This window comes from Ambystoma mexicanum, chromosome 11 (assembly GCF_040938575.1).
Source record: "Ambystoma mexicanum isolate Mex_15411 chromosome 11, UKY_AmexF1_1, whole genome shotgun sequence".
Taxonomy (NCBI): Eukaryota; Metazoa; Chordata; class Amphibia; order Caudata; family Ambystomatidae; genus Ambystoma; species Ambystoma mexicanum.
The window spans coordinates 139,336,542-139,353,181 of record NC_090934.1 but is presented as its reverse complement, the minus strand read 5'-3'; the positions used below and the strand labels follow the sequence as shown (position 1 = coordinate 139,353,181).

At 45.4% G+C, this 16,640-nt stretch overlaps 1 protein-coding gene across 5 annotated transcripts in view; it reads left to right on the top strand.

Moving 5' to 3' along the window:
* FHL3 (four and a half LIM domains 3) overlaps positions 1 to 16,640 on the top strand; it is a gene marked incomplete at its 3' end in the record, with an annotated part of 254,792 nt that overhangs the window by 219,210 nt on the left and 18,942 nt on the right. For all 5 annotated transcript variants that reach the window (XM_069622668.1, XM_069622665.1, XM_069622669.1 and 2 more), the window contains 1 exon segment: positions 15,913 to 16,082. In XM_069622668.1, coding sequence (XP_069478769.1) covers positions 15,913 to 16,082 — 170 coding nt within the window.

Sequence of the window (16,640 nt, the reverse complement as noted above, 5' to 3'; positions counted from 1 at the left end):
TGAGTTGGGAGTATGATTTGGAGTGTGGCAGGGGCTGGGGATTGCAAATTGTGACTTGACAGTGTGACATAGCATGTGAGTATTTGTATGACAGAGAGGTTCAGGAATGCAAGTTGTGATGGAGAGTTGGTGAGAAGGGTGATGTATGTTGGTGAGAGTTGTGTGGGTTTTTGGGGGATTGGAGAACATAGAAGGGGAATATTTTCAGCATTACAACTGATAATGATCAATTTAGTTAATACTATTAAATAGGCATGCACATTAAACCAAAAAGGTAGCCAAAACAAACACTGTTCTGCCAAGCCAGAGACATCTGGGACTCTTCCTATTAAATTAATACAAAAGATAAATAATAATGATACCCTGGCTCTCTTGTAGCCTTGCACTCTGCCTCTTTCCTGCAATGTGGCAATTTTACACCCTCCAGTTAATACAAAATTGTCCCACAAAAATCCTGTAATAAATAAAGGTTTGTGCCGCAATATTTGCCATTTCATGCAGCAGAATCCTAGAAGGTCTGGTTATATATATAATGGACAAAATGTTAGTTTGCATTTGACAGGAATGTTAGATTTCTAGCTCACTATGAATTAAATCCTCGATCCCCAGAGGTAGCTCATGCCTACTGTTGTAATTGTAACATTGTAATTGGTTATTTATAATCCACTTAATACCCAAAGGGTTTTTAAGTGCGGATCTGGGGATTTAACCTGTGTTGCTAGGTGTCGTTTTGTTTACAAAGCAAGTGAGTTGCCCCTGAGCTATCTTCCCAAGACTGTTGTGTTTTGTTGTTTGGATGAGTACCACGCAGCACTGCCATTTGCATAGTCTACACGCGCTCTGGTGGGTCTGAAAGAGAAGTAAAGTGCAGGAATGGTTAGGGGTTAGCAAGAAAAGACAAGGTGTTGTGCTCAACCTTTTGGTGCTGGTAGAACCAGGACCAACTGGCATCTTTGTGGGTGAGTTCTCTAGGTGGTTAGGGGAGTTTCCCCAGAGGTGTGTGTATTCAGATGGGAGGCCTATGGGGTGAGGATCAATCCATTGTAGATGGGTTTTAGCAGTTTGTTTGAGAGATGTAGAGTAGAGTTTTGACTATGCTGTGATGTTTACAGGTATTTATTTTCATCGTATGTTGCGTCGCGGGTTTGGCGTGGGTGTGTTGAGTGAGATGTCGGAAAAGTGTGCTTGTTAGTCAATTGGATTGTTTTAGGAGCCCTGGTGGGTTCGATTCCTGGGGGTGTTTTTGATTGTTCTGAAAATGTGCTTCTGATTGTATATTCGTTCTATGTTGATATTCTGCATTCTCTGGTGTGTGGGGTTTGGCTCTTGGGAAATTTGCCTAGGAAAGTTACCTATTTTTGGGCCTGTTCCTATCTTTTGTCCCAGAGGGTATTTAGGTCAATGTGTTTGTTTTGAGGTTGCATTGTTTGAAACAGGAGTCTGGTCATCTAGTGGTGGTATCGTTGTAGCAGCCTGTTGTAGTTTGTCTATTTCACGGGGTTGTGGACAGTTCTCTATCGCGGTGTGTTGAAAAGTCAGGTTTTCAAATGTTTCTGAAAAGTAGGATGGTCTTCTGTTGTCTGGATTCATTTTGGGATTGAGTTCCACAGTTTTGCTATGAGGGTAGAGAGAAGGCAGTGCGTCCTCCTCACAAGGTACATATGTTGCTGCTTAATCTCTGTGTCCTCTTTGGGCGGTAGGGGTTGCCTTTTGATTGGAGGACTTCTGCTGGGTGATGCCTGAATTACGCCTGATATCCAGGAATGGCTCTTAGCTCCTGCTCTTCAAATCTTTATCTGATCCAGGAGTATCCCAGAGTTTCTCCATCGTTCACAATTTAGTTGTCTTCAGCTTATTGTGAGATTGTGGTTGCGCCGCACGGCGGAGCACGTTGAGAAAGCAACTGCCTCTTTCCAAATGGTGTGAGTTAGTAATTGACTGGTAGGAAATACAATGAATAAGGAGTTAATACAGCCAGGAAAGAATTAAAGCAAAGACGGAACCATCTTAAAATCTGCCTCTTAACACCAAAAACACTGATCTGTGGTCTCAAACCAGTTAGAAGGTCTGCACTAGTGGTGTGGGCTCCTCCCCCCTTTGTGGGAGATGTGTCCTCTTCTGTCCTCGGGAGCGTAGCTCAGGGGCAACGTGCTCGCCTTGGAAGCAAGACGACGCGGAGCAACACAGGTTCGATCCCTGGGTCCGCGCTTAGAAACCTCTGGGTATTAAGCACGTTATAAATAACACATCATATCTTCTCTGCGACTGTGACCAACAGACTTGCTGATGTTCTCTTCTGCAAAGGATGATCCACGCGTTGGTGTCCTCTCCTCTGTGACAGTGTTATCTCTTCTTTGGGAGGATGTCTCCTAGAGGTGCGGTCTCTTGTCTGAGAATGTGCCCACTAGAGTTGTGGCCAAGAGTCTCTGAAGAAATGCACCAGCACTGTGGATGTTATGCCCTCTGGAGGAGAGTGCTCCAGCTGGCCTTTGTCGCTCCTAGAAACACTTTTGTACTGGTGCGTTATAAATGACTTATCGTATCATGTATTCGGCTGTGATGCAGTTTAGATGTGTCCTACACCGTCTGCAAATGTGTGTACTGGCAATGTTATGTGTCTGTTTGGAGGTACCGCCTTATGAGAAAGCATATATGACCTTTGACCTTTATGGAAGATCAGATCCCCAACCGGGGTGCTCTATTTCGGATCTGTGTGAAAAGATTGAGGAAAAAAGCCTGAATCCCAAAAGCCCCATGATTCTTTTGTCTATTCCCCCATTTTTACATATATATATATATATATATATATATATATATATATATATATATATATATATATATATATATATATATATATATATATATATATATATATACACACACACAAGGGAAACCGCCACAGTCTCCCTACCTTACCCCATTCCTTTTCATTAACTTTACCCCCTACATATATGGTCTTTTTGCCTTTTTGGGTGTTTCGCTCTAGTTCATTGTCTTCCTGTCCCAAAGTAATCCAGAACCAGTCTGCAGGAGCAGGGTGGACTTTGCATCTTACCAGACTGACACACTATATAACTGGTAAATGCACTCAATTCCTTTTTCCTTTCATAAACGACTTCCTTATCTCTCCTCTCTTAACTCCACTGAAGCTACGGCGCTTTTGGCATGAAAATGATCCAAAATGATCCAGCGATCTTGGGTCGGCCATAAATCTGAGCGTGAAGATGGCTGCCATAACATGGAGTATGTTTCCATCTTGAGTGGGGATTTGTCGATGTTGACGTCCGTAGCCTGTACTTCTCCTAATTTATCGCTCATTCGAAGCACAGGCTTTAGAGTCTGCGGGGCCTGTGTGGCGCCCGTTCAATAAAAACAGGGAGATAAATGGGAATCAATAGAAGAGTGCCAAGAATAATAATCCCACATACAGTGGAAGATAGTTACGCAAACTCTCTGCAAGTCCATTAAATTCATTCTTCACCTCAAGCCCTTCGGAAGATCCCATCTGCATTTTTCATCCAGCTCTTCATGCTGTGGCTTAGCTTGCTTCTAAGCACTTTCTGTTTGACAGGTATCGGGTAATATTATCCCCACCATTAATATTGCCATATATATGGTCGTGGGGTAAGGCCATGGGTATTATTATTAGTGGGGATAGTTTATGGGGCAATTAGGACTGGGAGTTGCAGGGGTGTACCCCGCTCCATTAAAAAAGTTATGGAGGTTGCAGGGGTATCCCCGCAGGTTCCATGGCTTAATATTGCTGCAAAAATATGGCGCTATTTTTGTATCGCGATATTTTTGTGGGGATATTAACACATGGAACCATTTAACAGGTGTGTGAGCTGCCGTGCTGCGCGGTGCAAGCAATTCACTAAGGATCAAAGAATTTTGGAATATGTGAAAGTTAGGATTAGAACTGGCTGGTACCCTGGTTCCATGGAAAATAATCGCTAGACTATGGGCCTCATCACGACTTTGGCGGTAACACTTAAATCCGGCGGTAGCGCTATTACCGCCGGATTTAAGGGTCCGCCAAATCAGGACTTTGGCGGATTTCGCCCCAGCTCTGAGCTGGGGGGAAATCCACCGAAAATTCGCACTCATACCGCGGTGGGAAATCCACTGATGGTATTAGCTCGAAAATTCCCCATTGAGCCCAATGGGGAATGGGGCATTCCCGAATGGGCTCAATGGGGAATGGGGATTAACATTACCGCCGAACTCGTGATCCGGCGCTATTAGCGCCGGGGAGTTCGGCGGTAGGACAGATAGCGCCGGCGTTACCGCCCAAGTCATGATGAGGCCCTATATATTAGATTCTTTCTTAGCAAAGAGGGTACATCGATTAGAACCCTAAAAGGCTTATCTCAGGCTATGTGCTAGCTTGACAGTTAATGAATATATGTCTGTGGAAAAGCGCCAAACTACCTGGCTAGCAGATTTAATCTGTATAAACCTAGTAGACACTTATGACAGTCTAATAGATCTCTAAGCTAACGACAGCAGGTGGAAACAGCTTATCTATTAAGGGTGCACTTACCTGTACAACTTAAAGCTGAAGCGGATTACACTATGCAACATGGCATGATTCTGCTCCTCCCTTGACACCTGATTACGCACCTCATGGTTTTCTTCTTGACCCGATTGAAATCTCTTGCCTGAAGTTTGCAACACTGCTTGTATTGCTTTAGAAGAAACATATAACATACCATGACATTAAATGTTGCACTTCAACGTGAATAAAATACCCTTTCCATACTACTCTTACTAATTTGTTGGATGTGAGGGGCAGAATGCAACATCTAGATGTTTCTTGAGATTTCGTGAATGGGCGCACCAATGTTGGTCACAAAAGTGGTTGTTGACTGTGCAATATGCAATACAGGTCAATGTGTAGAGTGGATTGCAGGTAACACCTGTGCTGTGCAACCAATTGACCTGTCAGACACATATTCATATTATTGAGATGCAAGGTCCAGAAGATGGTTTTTGTCCAACTGGCAGGATGTTTTTCTCCAGTGATGTGATCTGGAGTCCATGCAGTGGGACGACACTATCATGTGACCAAATGAAATCTCAGGAAGATGGCATGCTTCTTTCCTATTTGGTCTGTAGTTAAATCCGACCAAATTACCCTGTACTTGTTTAACCTGTTCTGTACTCCCTCTCCTCACACCCCCCTCCTGTGCCCTGGGGAACCTGGATCACCTTCAAAAGCTGCTGCCTAATCTTCAAAGCTATTAAATTCTGCTACCTCAGGAGGATAGCTCAGGGCAGTGTGCTCGCCTTGAAACAAGACGATGCGGAGCAACAATGGTTCGATCCCCGGGTCCACGCTTAGAAACCTCTGAGTATTAAGCACGTTCTAAATAACCCATCATATCACACCTTAACTTATCATAGCCCAAGCAGAGTGGCTGTCCCTGCACAATGACAGCTTTGTGGCACACAGAGGAAATGCCCACGATTCAATGACCATACAGCCAATCTGAAGAGCCAGAATATTTGGCACTGTCTTGCTGCATCTGGCAAAAATGCATCTTTCTTCTCTAGTTGCCAGAATGCTATCACGCGAATGGGCCGCCATTTTGAAGTGTGCTGCTAGCCTTCGGCCGGGATGTATCACTCCCTTCCACGCACATGGAAGTTCTCTGTCTGGGCTACATCGCGTTGTTATTCCCTTGAGTCGCGTTAATGTTTCTGAGGACGACCACATCCAAGCTCGTGCTGCAGAACCACAGCATAGAAAGAGGACTGAGGGGAAAATGCTGGTTAAAATGGCCGCCATTAGGCTTCAGCCAAAAGCATGAGTGTGTGAACAGTCCAATTAGGGTGATTCCAAATGGAACTGCTCCCACCACTCAGTCTTGCAACACTTCATCAGTTTGCAAGTTACAGCTGCCCATCGTCACAACCCAGCTCAATTCCCATGTTTGAACCAAGTAAGTGAGAAGTTAAATGCACCAATGTTCCTTTCTTCTTCAGACTATAAATACTGTTTCCTGTTGAGAAATGGCAGCCTTCAGTGCATTGCTGAATTTAGTATGGTATATGGTATGGTATTTATAACGCGCCTATATAGAAGTGTTTCAAGGCGCGACGAGACAAGGGAGGGGGAACAGAGGGAAGACAGAGACAACGATCTTACTAGGCCAGGTGACATTGAGATCGCACAGGTGCAGGGGAGAGGGAAAGCGAAAAGTGTGGGGGGGGAGGGAGAAGGGGAAGTGCTATACATAGGATCAGCAGTAAAATACATGTAATACATATGAAAAATAGGTAAAAAGTGCGGCCAGCTTGTGGCAAGTGCAGACATCAAGTGTTAAGAGATGGTAGGGGACTGTAGGGATCGAGATATCGCGCAGGGCCAACATCATCCCACAGGACTCAGAGGAGACCTTAATCGGGACAGTCGCCACCCTTCATTTCAGGCTCTTGACCTTTAATATCAGCGACCCCTACTTGACCGCTCTTTAGGTTTTCACTGGTTGGAAGGTTGCTATATTTCTATTGGCCCCACCTAGCATGGCAGTGGGGTGCAAAAGTATGGATGGGATCCACTCATCCCTTCACCCCTTACAGAGTTCCCACTAGACCAGTCTTCCTCCAACTGCCATATCTTGTGCCAGGAATGGCACACATTATATATTGGGCATGGCACTATGAAAATGCCAGTGTGGCCTGATTTCCGCAGATACCCTGACATGTTTTATCCGGGTATTCGCACAATGTGACAATCTGAGTAACTCCTCTGAAGGGTGATTTAAACATTCATATGGCCACGTCCGCCTTATAAGTGTGTATTAGCGAGAAGAGCTTTTAGTAAACATGAAATGAAAGGAAATATATAAGGAATTCTTGGACAATCTTTCATAATGGTTCGCTCTGCACAAGTTGTAATAATAACAATGTTGTCTGGTTATATAGGGCTTCGCGTGGGCTCCTCCAGCTTCTAAGCACTGTAAAGGTGTTATTTCCCCATTTTGAATGGTACTTGGTTTTTTGACTTAAGAAGGGTGAAAAGGCTGTTCAACATGTAAAAGGCTGCAGGCTGCCCTCATTTTGGAGACACTCGCTTTACTCGTGTAACTATCCACCCGCGGAACCCTACAGCCACGGGTCAGAGGCTGCACGAGTAAAGCGTAAAGCTATTTGGTTTGCCATCACTGGGGGGGTCACCCTTTGCATTTGTTGGCCTGCCACCCAACCTTGAAGACTCTCTTGTTTTCTAGAAGACTCGGGCAGTCTGCCAACCCACACTCAGTTGTGAGTCTGAGCCCATCCTGGTGCTCTGTTGGGGTCCTGGAAGACATGGGTTGTTTGAACATGTGCAGGTCTGATGTTTCTGATGAGATGAGTTGTGTGTGTATAGCGCTTATCTGCCGCTGCTATGCCTCATGGCACTGTGGATTTCCTGTGTGTGCAGTGGTGCATTGCTCTGGATTCCTGGTAGATGGTTCTCTGGCATGACACATGAAATGGCCATGCGTGTAATCTTTTACAAATTACACATGGGGTATAAATACCAGCAATGTTTCTGGCATTTCTACTGGACCGGGGACCTCATAATGAGTCCCATTGACATCTCTTGGACACAAAAGATCACTATGCCGGATCAGATATGATATATATTGTATTTATAGCGTGCCTATACACAGTGTTTCAATGCACGACGAGGCAAGGGAGAGGAACAAGGGAGGACAGAGACAACGATCTTACTAGGCCAAGTGACATTGAGATTGCACAGGTGCAAGGGAGAGGGAAGGGGAAAAGTGCCAGGGGAAGGGGAGGAGGAGAAGTGCGAGACATAGGATCAAGTAAGAAGACTGAGTGAGTGACATTTGACATCGCATGATATACACATCAACACTGTGGATTGAATGACTTCTGCTTTTACACAGAGGTCATAGCATTGCACAGAATTCTACTCCTTAATAATACACAAGGACATAGTTGTGCCACTTTGGCAATGTGTGAGGTATGGATGAGACTACTTCTGCAATGACATAACATTGTATGGGAAGAGGATAAATAATTGCATTTGCATTCATGGTGACCTAGTTATTTATTAATTTATTTATTTAGACATTTGTATAGCACACCTAACCCAGAGGCATCTGGGCACTGGTTACATAAGAAGGTTGGTTGTCTTACTTACATATAGCATTGAGTTACAGAGGTTGTTACAAATAGTTACATAGGAGGGTTGGTTGTCTTACTTACATATAGCATTGAGTTACAGAGGTTATGTTACAAATAGTTACATAGGAGGGTTGGTTGTCTTACTTACATATAGCATTGAGTTACAGAGGTTGTGTTACAAATAGTTACATAGGAGGGTTGGTTGTCTTACTTACATATAGCATTGAGTTACAGAGGTTGTGTTACAAATAGTTACATAGGAGGGTTGGTTGTCTTAGTTACATATAGCATTGAGTTACAGAGGTTGTGTTACAAATGGTTACATAGAGAGTTGGATGATATGGAGCGAAAGAACAGCATTGAGAAGAAGGCATGGTAGTTACAGATCGTGGCTGGCAAAGGTTGTCTAGCAAGCAATACATACACATTCCAGTACATACAATACAAGCAAGCTAGCTGGTTATGCCACGGGGGCAGTGTGTGAGCTTATGGCGTGGTGTGTGTTAGGCTAATATATCTCTGTTGCTAATGCCCGGTGACTGATTGGTCAGATCATTTCATAACCCTGGTGAAGGTGGTACGGTTAGCGGGTGTGCAAGGGTTTTCAGTGGACACTCGCTAATGCACTCTCATGTCAATATGGCTTAATTGCAGAACCTGCCTTCATGCCTGCCCAGCCTTCACGCCCACATTATACACATCGCATGTATGCATGCCGCATATCATGCTACAGGCCATGCCGATGGAGGCAATGCATCTCTACACTCATTGTTTGAATGAGGAACAGAGCACTCAGTGTGCACTACCTCATAGCAAAGACCATCTGCTAAATAAAAATTGCTGAAGTAGGGTGCGTGGAGGGTGTGTGTGTGTGTGTGCATGTGTGTGCGTGTGTGTGAGTGCCCTTTGCTTGCGCACTATTCAAGCAGGTTGTGGATTGAAGAAGAAGTAGGCGATTGGTGAGCTCACCGGTTGAGAGTGGGCTGGATGGGGTGGGTTGAGTTGATGGTGCTTGAGTGGGCAATGCCGTCTATGGTTGCACTGGTGGATCTCTGTGAAAGTCAGAGGGGACTTGGAGGGTGAGGGGATGTCTGTGGTGGTGGGCATGGTGAGTCTGGGTCTGGCCGGAAGTTTGTAGTTGACCTCGGTGGGAGGGCAGACGGATGAGATCCTGGAAATCATGGGGGGGAAAAGTGCTTGGATGAGGTTAGTTGTGGAGGGAGCATTGGCTAGTGGCATGAGGGAGGCGGGGGTCTGTGGATGGCAGTTATAGTATGGTGGAAAGGATGGAGGTGTGGTGGGAGGGTGTGTGCGCCTCAGGGTTTTAGGAGATGGAGGCCCTCGGCCCTACTGTTACGCGTCATAGACTGTTGTGGTTGGGAGCCGAATGGGGTGTTCTCTTTTAATGTGAAAGGGGCGTGATGCCAGTCTGTTGAGTTCATGCCCCATGCAGTTGAACCCATCCATCCGCATGGCGTCCTGGTGTTCCTGAATACATAGGCTGTTCCCTACAGGGGATGACGCTTCAGACGTTGGTGGACTGGTAGACTTGGCCCGTCTCTCCCACAGGTTTGCTTTATAAACAGTGGAGTGGGTGATCTACTGCAGCAGGTCCCCTGGTGTTCTTTGCTTGCATTGGAGGTTCACAAGACGCATGCGTTGACCTGATATCCAATCAAGCCAACAACCCGGTGTTCTGGAAGACGTGGAACGGATCTCTGCCCTCGGGATTCAGGTTTGCACACGGAGTAGGGCTTGGCGCCAACCCTGGCGTGGCGTCCCGTACTCCACGCACGTCTTGTGTGGAATTCCTCTCTGTGTCCGAATCAATCCTTTCCCCGTGGCCATGCTGCGAGTGATCAGAAAGGGCCCCGCCTGGAAAGCGGGTGCCTTGTTGGATATTCTTGGCAGCGCGCCAAGCACAGCCACCGGGACGGGTTACAGGTAGCTTGCCAAGGAAATATTTAACATGCATTACATACGTCTGGTTTTCCTAGAAAGCTGACCTTTCGTTCCGAGAATCTTAATAATGGCCACATGCCACAGCTCTGAGAACAAAGGCCTGCTTTTAATTAAAAAGCTGAAATATAGAACAGTATCAAGCAAAGAGGATAATACCTGCTGGGAGGGCGAGGGGGGGGGGAGGGCTCAGACTTTCTGTGTGCATGCCTCCAGACCACAGCAGTGCCCTGCCTCCTAACACTGGATAGTGTGTTCTATGGAGCCAGCAACTGGTCTGTTCTTTCTCTCTTTCCTTCTTTCCTTCTTTCCTTCTTTCCTTCTTTCTTTCCTTCTTTCCTTCTTTCCTTCCTTCTTTCCTTCTTTCCTTCTTTCCTTCTTTCCTTCTTTCCTTCTTTCCTTCTTTCCTTCTTTCCTTCTTTGTTTGTTTCTTTCGTTTGTACGTTCTCTCTGTTGTTCTCTCTTTATCTTTCTTTTTTCTTTCCTTTGTTTTCTTCTTCCTTTCACTTTTATTTCGTATTTCCTTTCTTTGTTTCTTCTTCCTTTTTAATTTCTTGCATTATTCTTTTTGCTTGCTTCTTTTCTTCTTTACCTTTTCTTATTCACAGTCTCGGTATGTTTCTATTCCCCTCCTTCCATCATTCACCCTTTCTTTCCAGCTTTCCTTCTTCCTTTCTTTTTTCTTCAGTTCCTTCTTCCTTTCTTTTTACCGACTTGTGTCTTCTTTTCTGTTTTTTAACCTGCCTTTCTTTCTCCGTTTCTCTTTCCCTCGTTTACTCGTTCCTTCTTCATCCATTTCTTATTTCCTTTTATTTTTCTTTATTTTCCTTTCTACTTTCTTTACCGCTTTCTCTTTCTTTCATTGTCTCTTAGCCCATGTTTCTATTTCCCTCTTTCTATCATTCCCTCTTCCTTTCGATCAGTGTCTTCCTTCCTTAATCTCTTCTCCTCTTTCGTTCCGTTCTTTTCTTTCTGTTCCTCGTTTCCTTTCTTTCTTTCTTGCTCCAATAAGTCCGCCGGAAATCAATCAGTGATATTTTAGTGGAAGGAAATAATTCTGCCAAGGTACCAGGCATACAACAAAAATGTGATGCCAGCGAAAGGGGCACCCGTTTTCATTGGTTGATCAGTGTATCTTCTCCAATGGAAGAGCTCCTGTGGAAAGGAGGGAAGGAAGAGGGATGAAGCCAACCTTTCTTCTCCCCAGAGGGTGACCACATCCTCAGCCTTCTTTGAACGAGTCCGCTCTTATGCAGGCGTCCCCTCCCATTGTTCCCCTTAAGCCCCCGCCCCCACGCTTGTGAACCAATGTCAGACTGGATAGGTGAGCTCATGTGTATGTCTGGGAAGACTACAGAGGTCACTGTTTTGGCTGTGGTTGATCCTACTCCGCTCTGAGCCACTTGATTTCTGGGTCATATAAGTCATTGGTAATAGGTCTACTAAACGATAAGGGTGACGTAGGCATGTGTGTTAGGATCCATGGCAGTGGCTAGCAGAGGGTGGTATCATTTGGTAGTACCAAGACTGGAAATTCAAGGTGACTTTCTATTAAGAAGGTATTCATAAATAATCTGTATTCTTTGGCATGCTCTAGATCAGGGGTCTACAACCTTTTGGCTGTCCAGATGTTTTGGACCACAACTCCCATCAGCCTAAGCTAGCATGACCAAGGGCGAGGAATCATGGGAGATGTAGTCCAAAATATCTGGAGAGCCAAAGGTTGCAGACCCCTGCTCTAGATAAAACAATACATTTCCCACAATACACTGCACTGGTCTGCTGTTAGACCTGGAACCAGAACTACAGTTTTATGCACTACATGCATACTGCTTGTAGATATAGAACAGTTATCTGAAATGTCGCCAGGCTGAGTACGATAGTTAATTTCACATCCTACTGTTCATGGTCTGTGAGAATGTCCTTGTATTTTCCCTTGTTCCCTCCCTTGCCTTGAAGTGCTTTGAAACACATTGTGTATAGGCGAATATCTGAATTGAGTGGAGCAGAGGACCTTCTGTGACATGCAGTACCTCTGAGACAGTCGAAGTGATAGAAGCAGTCTATTTTAAACAACGATCTTTTAGAGCCGTTTATAGTGAGGTTCGGTGGGTTCTATTCTGAGTAGTCCCATTTTGTTATTTGCACTATAACACCAGAATATGTTTTGGGATCTGTGGTTTTGTGGGAACATCTGTACCAGGGGCGTTGCTAGGGGGGCGCTAAGGGGGCTATAGCCCCTGATCTTTTGGTTGTAGCCCCGGATAGAATCTCAGGAACTACAGCCAAAAGACTAGTTAGCCCCCAGTCCCAACAGTACCGACATCAGCTTAGCCCCGGGTCTTTTCCAGACCTAGCAACTCCCCTGATCTGTACCGAGGCAGTTTGCATTCCGATATATATGCAGTGGTGTGTCCAGGGTGTGGCCTGGAGTACCACATGCTACTCCTGAAATCTGATTGGCCACCCCCGGGGCCACCCCATTATCCCAAAAAATGATCATTATGTGTGTGCGCGCTCGTACTTCATGCCACCCCTGCATAAGTCAGTGCCGCAGAGTTAAGAGTCTGGACACGCCACTGGACATTTGGCCCACTATTTGGGTTTCCTTGTTTTGCTAATTAATGCATTCTGTAGCGATGTTTTGGAATAGGCACAGAGTGAGGCAAACAGGATGCACAGTCATGTGCGGCACCCTAAACTGGGTGATGTAGCGTGAATGCCTTCGGTGACCTCTGTAATGAGTGGCGAATGCAGCTTTCTGGGACATGTAGTCCTCTCTGGCTTTGCATTAGAGTTCAGTGTGGGAGATTTATTCCTGCCGGTCACTTCCACAGAGAGAGACAGAGTGTCTTCTAGAACACTGACCGACCAAAATACATTCTAGGAAATGTAGTACTGTGGTGGCAGTGCGCTTCCTGAAGGCGCAATCTTTTTGCCATGTGCCTTGTGTGCGTGAGCATATGACGGAAAAATAAGGCATATTATGGGCGTGTCTGTTGTTTGTCTTGTCTGCGCGCTTCTAGGCCCTTGGGCGGTGTTCCAGCGTGTTACAAATAAATGAAATAAATAAATCTGGCCATGTGAGGCTAGAACAGGTTGCTTGTGTATGGGCTGCTGATGACCTGGGCAATGGAGGCAGGATCTGTCATATGATAGCAGTGCCTCCTCGTATGACGCTGCGCCTAGCATATGATGGCAGCATTTGTGCATGTAATGCTGATTCTAGGTTTACGGTGGCTGTCGCTGGGCCAATGAAACAACAAGTGGCATGAAATTAAGCTAGTCCATTGGCTTTGCCTGTGCTTGTTCCATTGGCAGGCCATAGGGCCCAGCTAAGTGGTGAAATTGTATATTTGGGTCTTTCGTGCAACTTGTAGAGCGCCCCAACCCCCAAAACGCATAGACCGAGCGTACCCAAAAAAGCAGGCCTTCTTGTGTTTGAGCTCTCAATGGGATGCTACTGGAGGCAAATCCTCAATAGCCAACTTCATAAACAGACAAAGCATTACCTTGTAAAAGAAGAAAAAACAGCTGTGCTCGGACCCGACAGCTGTTTCGCGCATTGCGTGCACCTCATCATGGCCGGCTGCCCCGAGCGCTGCGATGGGCGACTGGCCGAGTCGTCAAGGCACTGGCTGCCAGCACGTCATTACAACATGCCAAAACAAATCAGGTGCTCCCTGATTGGTACATTCTGGGGGTCCTGCACACTCCGAGTTTCAAAGGTAGGAGTGGCAAACGTGGCCATGCCCTTACCTTTTGCACAAATGGAAGGAAACAAGGACTTTGGAAATGTAAGCGGCTAGGCCAGGGACATTTTTTGTTATTTTGAGCCCCCCGTGCCTCCGACATTAGATTACGTACTAACTTGCAATTCTCCAAATCTGCCTTGGAAACACAACCCAATTATCAGAACACTCAAGTACAGATCTGCCTCCTCCCAGAGGTCAAGTCCTAAAAATTAAACTGGGACGGGGGGCTCATCAACAAACGCAATGGCATCCGACGTCGCCAGAAATTACCATATCATGGTGAAATATGCACTTTTCATTAAATTGGCTTTGCATAACCACCCGAATTGCACAGGACGTATGTCATTTGCCTTTCATAAAATCAACACACATACAAAACCAAGAGAGGATATTTTCTCCTAATAGTGTTTTTGAAACCGTTAAAAGGTGTGCATGGTTTTATTTTTCATCAGGTTATATAGTGCAGTGGTGAAGTGTGCAGCCTACAAACCTGATGACAGCGGTTTGATCCCAGAGGTCGTCTTTAATTCATAAATTCAAAGAGATGATTCAATGTTTTTCATTTTAGCTGGGGGGGACTGAGTCCACCCTCTGAATAAAGTGGATGGACTCCGTCCCCCCGCGTATATCCTCGACTTGAGCCCTGCCTCCCTTTTGGAGAACGTTGTCCATGTTGGCAAACAGCTATGCTCTCAAAACATTCTTACCCGTGGCATCCCGCCTTCCCTATTCTTGTAGCACCAATGTCCTGGTTCCCTGTCCTGTTTTCTTCCTCTTGATCATTTTCTTGCCTCTAGTAGATTACGGTCTGGATACGCGGGGGCACACACTCTACGGATGAGCCCAGGAGCTTTTGATTTGGTGCAGTATAAAAGCATATCAACACCACGTAACATATGCCTGGTGGTCCCACTCGTGGTAAATTGTGTATGTGTTCACTTATCCTAATTCACGTAGGAAACCGGTCTCGCCCAGTTTTGGAGTGATGATCTGGTGTGTAAAGGTCTCGTACTCCTCTAGCTCTTCACATTTGTTTTGTAAGACCTTTAATTGCAATCCTTTTGCTGTAAAGTAGGACTTCTGGAGGCTGCAGGTCCATTCACACAGGTTCCTTTATTCAAGGGGACACAAGTAGATGACACAGTTGAGGGGTGAGGCCACAGGGGGACCCGAACCCCGAGGAGGACCCACTGGCACCCACCGCCCAGGCCAGCTGGCACCCACTGCCTGAGCTAGAGCCCTCATTCACAGGCACACATTTCAGACACACAGGCGCGTTGTAGCGATGACATCACTCACTCAAGCAACGCACATCTCAAAATAGAACACTTTTTGCTCCTATTTATTTCCTATAAGGAGTAGCCCGCCAACATGCCCTCCCAGGTGAGTGTCGGTCTGCAAGCTGGTCACATTACATACATGTGCATGCAATATTATATACCCTGAATGGGTGGTTCATCCCTCGTGTGTTCCATGAAGAGGTGTGATTACCTTTCTAGGTAGTATTCTAACCTCAATAATGACATTCTCGGTGCACATCTGGCCGTGCACAGTGTTCAAAGAAGACTGATTTTGAAATGTAAGTGGAAAAGTTACCACTATGCACCAAAGTGATGATAAAACCAACCGGCATTGATTCTGCCTGTTTCTCTCCAGTTGGCATATGTAGGAGGTCTTTCAGAGACCTTCCTGGTGTTATATGAAAGAGTAAAAGGGGAAGGTGTCCACATATTGCTATCAACAAGCCTGCATTTAAAAGCATTGCTTAATAAGTTAGTATCATCATTTTATGTAGCACTTCATGACTGATTCCACCTGCTTCTAAGCACTGTAATAGCAGGCATTGGTATTACCTTATGTAATGGTATTAATTCTGTCTAAGTAAAATGAATAAAGCGCTGTGCTGGCCGTGCCATGACTCCACTTTGCAAATTCATGATGACCCCATAACTGTGGGTAGCTCTTAGGTTCATGGGCTGTGTTGCAGGGTAAATCACTTGCATATATAAAGCATATTTAAAAAAAGTAAATCTACTTCTTCTTCTCCTCCCAGGATCCCGGAAGTTGGAATACAATGGGCAGACCTGGCATGAGCATTGCTTCATTTGCAGCAGCTGCAACCAGCCAATCGGATCCAGGTCCTTTATCCCGGATAATAAAGACCACTACTGCGTCCCTTGTTACGAGAGCAAGTTTGCCCCTCGCTGCACCCACTGCAAAAAGGTAAATTCACCTCCTGCCCAAGTGATGTTCTACTCAAGATGTCTTACTGCTCTCTCTCTACTGGGCCCCAAATTAGGGCCCGAGACTCTTTCTGGATCTTCCGGAAACAACTCAAACACACCTTCTCCCAAGGTCTGAGAGTATGAATGACTAAACTATCCACAATATCGCTGTACATATTGCGCTCCTATAAGCACATTCAGGGATGACCCAATCTTCTTTGTAGGAGAATGTATGTAACTAATGTAACAAATGTAAATACTACTCTAACTTTAATTGTAAGAGAATGTATACAATCAATGTAATTAATGTGAATACGACTGTAATGATATACGAGTAACTTCCCATGTACTTATGTAGCCAAGCTAACTGTTGGAACTTCCTATGTAAGAAAAGCGCCCAGATGCCTTAGGGCTGGGTGCGCTACATAAATAACAAAATAAATAAATTAAATTAAAGTGTTCTACTTTTCTGGGCAAAAAGCTTGTCGGGCAAGTAGACCGTATTTCCAAGGGTGGATGGTGGGTCCATGCTGGCTATTCCATTCCTGCCTGAGCA